This window comes from Apodemus sylvaticus, chromosome 22 (assembly GCF_947179515.1).
Source record: "Apodemus sylvaticus chromosome 22, mApoSyl1.1, whole genome shotgun sequence".
Lineage (NCBI taxonomy): Eukaryota > Metazoa > Chordata > Mammalia > Rodentia > Muridae > Apodemus > Apodemus sylvaticus.
In genome coordinates this window covers 9,791,879-9,797,878 of record NC_067493.1, presented here as the reverse complement: position 1 = coordinate 9,797,878, position 6,000 = coordinate 9,791,879, and the positions used below count along the sequence as shown (strand labels likewise).

Below are 6,000 nucleotides of genomic sequence, written 5' to 3'. Positions count from 1 at the left end.
AGAGAAATAGAATAGCTTACAAATTCTCATTTAAGGTAGAGAAGTACAGTATCATGTCCTTTTATTTTTTTTCCTCCCCAAATGCACCTTTGTTACTTTTCCTATGGACACAATTGGATACCTCCAAAGACCTTGTTTATATCTTTGCAATCTCTCTTTCTACCTGTTGCTGATAGTCTTACAAGGTGGGGAAGAAAAAGGCAAATTTCCTGAAAGAACAATTGAGGCAACTTAGAAGAATTGGGCAATCATTGATTGTTGAGTGTTTTCTACATGTTCTGTTTTATAGCTCTGAGCCTTTCTGGAACATTTTTTTCTTTACTTTTTGAGATTGTAATATAATTAGATCATTTACCCATTCTCTTTCCTTCCTCCATATCCTCCAATATACTCCTCTTATTCTCTTTCCAATCCATGGCTTTTCTTCATTAATTATTACATGTATACCTACATTTACAAATGTCTATGTGTGTGTGTGAGTGTGTGTGTGAGTATGTGTATCCTGCTCAGTCTGTATAATGTTACTCCTATGTGTTTTTAGGACTGGACATTTGGAATTGCTTAACCAATTGGTGTCCACTTCCCTGGGTAAGACAATTTCTCTCACCTCATTCCTTTGTCGTTTGTAGTTCTATGTGTAGCTCTGTACCTTTAATAGTTCTCAGTGTACTCTGTATTCTTTGACTTTCCTCCTTGAAGAACCTCAGTCTCTCTCTCTCTCTCTCTCTCTCTCTCTCTCTCTCTCTCTCTCTCTCTCTCTCTCTCTCTGTGTCTCTCCTTCCTGCCTTTCCCCTGTATAGAACATATCCCATCTTCTACTTCCTTTAGAGTCCATGTCCCTCAAGAGGATTTCTGATCACATTACATTGCTCTTTATCTAACATGTATTTCTGCACTTGTTACCCTCCTTTTCGTGAGTAGAGTGATGACAATTAACAAGAGCTCGGGTGGTGATTTCATCCTGGTGGGCTTCTCTGATCAGCCACAACTTGAGAAGATCCTCTTTGTGGTGGTGCTGATCTCCTACCTCCTGACACTGGTAGGCAACACTGCGATCATCCTCATTTCCTGTTTGGATTCTGCGCTCCAAACGCCCATGTACTATTTCCTTACCAACCTCTCTTTCATTGATATCTGCTTTTCAACCAGCATTGTTCCTCAGCTGCTGTGGAACCTCCATGGCCCAGCCAAGACAATTACTGCCACAGGCTGCGCTATTCAGCTTTATGTGTCTCTGGCTCTGGGGTCCACTGAATGTGTCCTCCTCGCAGTTATGGCATTTGATCGCTATGCTGCTGTTTGCCGACCACTTCACTATGCTACAGTTATGCACCCACGGCTCTGCCAGTGTCTTGCAGGTGTGGCATGGTTGAGTGGAGTGGGCAACACACTGATTCAGGGCACCATCACCCTCCGCCTGCCTCGCTGTGGGAACCACAGGATTTATCACTTCATCTGTGAAGTTCCTGCCATGATCAAGTTGGCCTGTGTAGACATTCATACCAATGAAGTGCAGCTATTCATGGCTTCCTTGGTGTTACTCCTCCTTCCCCTGACACTCATCTTGGTGTCATATGGATACATTGCCCAAGCATTGATGAGGTTAAGGGCAGCTCTAACCTGGGGTAAAGCTCTTGGAACCTGTGGATCCCACCTGGTGGTAGTAGTACTATTTTATGGCACAATCACTGCTATCTATATCCAGCCTAACAGCTCCTATGCATACAGTCAGGGAAAGTTTATCACCCTTTTGTATACCGTGGTTATTCCTACTCTAAACCCCCTCATTTATACTTTAAGAAACAAAGATGTAAAGGGAGCTTTGAAGAGGTTGGTAAGGAAAGATAACAGCACTGGAAAGAAAATTCTTTCCAGGTAGAGATGTAGATCTGTCTGTCCTCACAAAAATAAAGGTGCTGATCTAGATGCATTACCCAGGGTCACCATGAGACCCATGCTCTAAAACTAAACTCACCAGCCTCTCTGGATTGCTCCAAGCCAGGAAACTACTCCCTTAATTATCATACTCAGAGATGCCCCATCTAGACCTGACAATCAGATTAACTAATAAATTGAAAACAACATTTGCTGTTGTCAAGACTCCTGCAATTCTTTTCTTTTACTTTCTTAATGATCACTCTTTTATTAAGAATTTTCGTTCTTATTAGATTAAGTATGTCTACTAGTTTATCTCTCTCATATAAAGATAAAGTATATTCACAGCTAGCTAGAAGTCGTTGAGGTATTCTTTCCTAGGATATTTTTGTGAACCCAGTGAAATATGGCCTCCTATATCCTTGGACCAATGTCCTTTGTTAATGTTCTAATCTAAAATAGACACTTGGGTTTTCCCTCACTGGTCTACTCCAGTGGCTCTATTAGTGGAGTTTTGTTAATTTTTACATCCAGTGCTTTTGCTAAGTGAGATTTTCAATAACATTTCAATTTTTTTCTACCTAAGTATTTTCATTGGATGGTGCTTCCTGAGCTTTGATTTCTTAGATTTTATTCAGAATATTAGGTGATTCTTATCATATGATCTTAGGAATCCAATTCATCCTAGGCTAAACCAGACATGAAATTTGAGCCTAATCTGTTTGGAGAGAGAGAGGGAGAGAGAGAGAGAGAGAGAGAGAGAGAGAGAGAGAGAGAGAGAGAGAGAGAGAGAGACCCTTTGAATATTCTAATGTCTGTAGTGAATATAATTTTCCTATGGAAAATGTAGGATGGAGAGAGTCTGAGTTATTTGTGCTTATGATTTTTAATGGAATCTGCTTCATGCTTCTGTGTTTCCACTATGATTAATCTTACTGATAGTGAAAATCTTCACAGTTTCACAGCATTCTGATTTTTTTTAAAAAAATAAATATCTGTTGTAGGCCCAATATTTTTCAATATCTGAGAAAACAAATTGATGTAATAAAGTCAATCTACTACACCATTATTTCCGGTGGGTATTTTTCACTTTTATAAAACATGTACTCAAGAGGAAATAGAAAGGGTTCATGAATTCTGAGGTTCTCAGATTCAGTTTTCCCTAGTTAGTTTTTAAAAGTCTTTAAGTGTCTACATAATGTGAAATCCATGTTCTTTTCTATTTGTATAGTTAGGCTAAGCAAAGGAGACATGAAAACCTTATAGAATTATAAGATGAGCAAATTAAGGAGAAAATGTAGCTCTTAAAACCATATGAACTTAAAAGTCACACCAATTATCTTTATTTTTGTCTTATTGACATTCAAATGTTAAATGAAATAATCTATTAATATAAATTATTAATATAATGTATTAAATCTATAAATCCATTAATATAAATCTAATATATAAGTCAAGCTTGATTATTAAAATTGATTGAATAGCTTTCATAGCACTGTCATGTTTATAGTGAAATTGCTAATGTGCTGGTAATTTCATTTACATCTACAATAGAGTTTACCCAATATTTAGTGCTTCTATCCTATTCCAAGGCTCCAGATATTGCTACACAGCCAACACTATTAACTAAAATCAAAGGAAAGATACACTAGTATGATCCTAATAGATAAACATATTTCAAATAAAAATCAAGCATTTTCACTTCTGATTTAATATAAATACAAAGATCTAGAAATTGAGAGTGTGAAGTATTCAATATTAAGAAAGCAGGATAGATCAGTGGTTCAAAATGGAGGGTCAACCATGAATAGTTGACATTCATTGTATCTCTTTCATTGGTTCTTTAATTTTTGATGTATCCACATTTAATATATGTAATATATTTTATTGATGCATATGTGTGTGTATGTGCACATGTCTACAGATGCCAGAAGAGTTACTGGTCTCCCTAGAACTGGAATTGTCCAGTATGTGCACTGAGAACAATGTGAACAAAACTCATCCCTTGATGAAATTTGGTATTATCAACTTCCCTCTTAAGAAATATTTTTGATAAACCCCTAAGGTTTTGTTATATTTTGCTTTCATCTTTATTGTTGCTATTTTGGATAACAAGAATTGTTTTTATGATTAAATTTGTTTTAGACCATTTTGCACATGTATTAATGCACATTAACTACTCTCATTCATTGTAATTTTCATTGGCAATGGAGGAATATGCAGCTTAAATTCCATGTGTTACTAAATATTAGAAAGCTTTTCCTTCTATTGATTCCTAGTGCTATGCCATTGTGATCAGAGAAGATATTTAAATAATTTTAACACAGTTTTTATTAGTCAAGACATAGCTTCTGTCCTAAATTTTATTTATTCTGGCTAATATTTGTGCTAGTCAGTTTTTATAAATTTTAAGCAAACTTGAAACACCTGGGAAGAAATTATATCAGTAGAGAAGTTGCCTCCATCATACTAGCCCATGGCATATTTGTGGGGAATTTTCTTGATTTTAATTTTTGGAGGAGGACCAAGAGTACATAGCTGGTACCATTCTAGGCAGATGAGTCTACGTTTTGTACTAAATATATCTGAATATGGGCCCAGAAAGAAGCCAACAAGCAATGTGCTTCTGGAGTTTGTTTTAGTCCCTGTCTATAGGTTCCAGCTCTGAATTCCCACTATGGCTTCCTTTGATGACTGTTAGCTTGAAGAGTAAGATGATATAAAAGACGTAAATGATACTTTTATTTCCTCAGATTATGAGATAAGATGAGCAGTGTACCCAAGCTGTTTGGAAACATTGCTTGGGTTGAGCCCAGAGCATTTCCTTCTCTGTCCTAACTATCCCTAGGTCTAGGCCTGAAAGCTTCTACCTCCATATGATCTAATCTTCCAAGCTGACTGATTAAATACACCTTCTCTTGGCTTCTACTGAATTGCTCTCTTGACCCCATATTAATTTTAGCCATGTGTTCTAACCTTCTGTCTCCTTTTCATTCTCTGGTTCACTCTGTCTTCACCTGTGTCTATCTTCTTCTCTCTGGAACCTGTCTTTGTGAAACTGTCCTGCTGAAACTCTTTATGCACACACTTTACCACGACACCACTACCTTTCTTTTTTCCCCATTAATTTATTTATACACTTTACATCCTGATACAGACCCTGCCTTCTCCCAATGCTCCCCTCACATGCCCCCTCCTCCATCTCTTCTTTTCTTTACCCCTGTCTCTTGCTGCTCTTAAACAGCCTCTCCTTCTTGTCTGTTCTCATGAGAGTTTGGTAAATCTTATTTCTGACTTATTCTGTCAAAATTTTCTCTGATTCGTCACTTTGTCTTCCCCTCAATTAGACTTAGTGTCACTTTCAGACATGACCACTTCCTTCTATAAAATGATCTTATTTTCATTCTTGTGGATAAAAGGTGTTCAGTCTATATTATAGCAAGATCACATGGTAATCCAAGGCATTTCTGTATTCCACCTATGTCATGTAGACCTAAAAAAATCTTTGGATGTTTTTTCCCTTGCCATATGAGTTATGTTGCTGAATTAAAATTCCTCCACTTCTTCCCCCTATCAATCCCACAAACTTAACACTCTGAATATCTTCATGAAGATCAGTAGATGAAATAACCCGTCAAAAGTGAAATCCAGATAATCTTTCATTCAGCAAATGTCTACTTCAGCATTAAGGTTTTCCAGTCTTCAAGGTTTTCCAGCATCAAGGTCTGCCAGTTTAATGAAAAATCTGTTAGTTTTTAGACAGTTTGTTGAGCTATTCTATGATCAGTTGATGGAATTGTGGGGTGATTGTGATCAGCTTTATGTGTCACCTGCATTGCTGTCTTTCTGTGTCTCTTTCTTCTTTGAGTTTGTGGTATCACTGGAAATTTCTCTTATTCAGGTTGGATCTTTATCAATTTTGATGGAACCCATAGTCTTTCATCACTTGTGGAAATACAAAACCTCTTCCCCAATGTTACATATTCCCTGACTCCCATTTTGAGGGTAAAACAGCTTTAAAGTACGCAAATTGATCTAATTAAGTATTTTCTTCTATAATCCACTGTCTTTCAGCAGCTTCTTATACAGCAGTTGTTCCTGCCTCACTGGCATTTAAAAATTAAT

At 37.0% G+C, this 6,000-nt stretch overlaps 1 protein-coding gene across 1 annotated transcript; it reads left to right on the top strand.

Moving 5' to 3' along the window:
• Positions 1-925: 925 nt before the first annotated feature.
• On the top strand, positions 926-1,879 carry LOC127672331 (olfactory receptor 2G3-like). The gene has a single exon (XM_052167429.1). The coding sequence runs from the start codon at positions 926-928 to the stop codon at positions 1,877-1,879; it is 954 nt and encodes a 317-aa protein (XP_052023389.1).
• Positions 1,880-6,000: the final 4,121 nt, after the last annotated feature.

Bases quoted from the DNA above. Each gene is read 5' to 3' on its own strand.
- LOC127672331 (XM_052167429.1), top strand. From the start codon at position 926: ATGACAATTAACAAGAGCTCGGGTGGTGATTTCATCCTGGTGGGCTTC.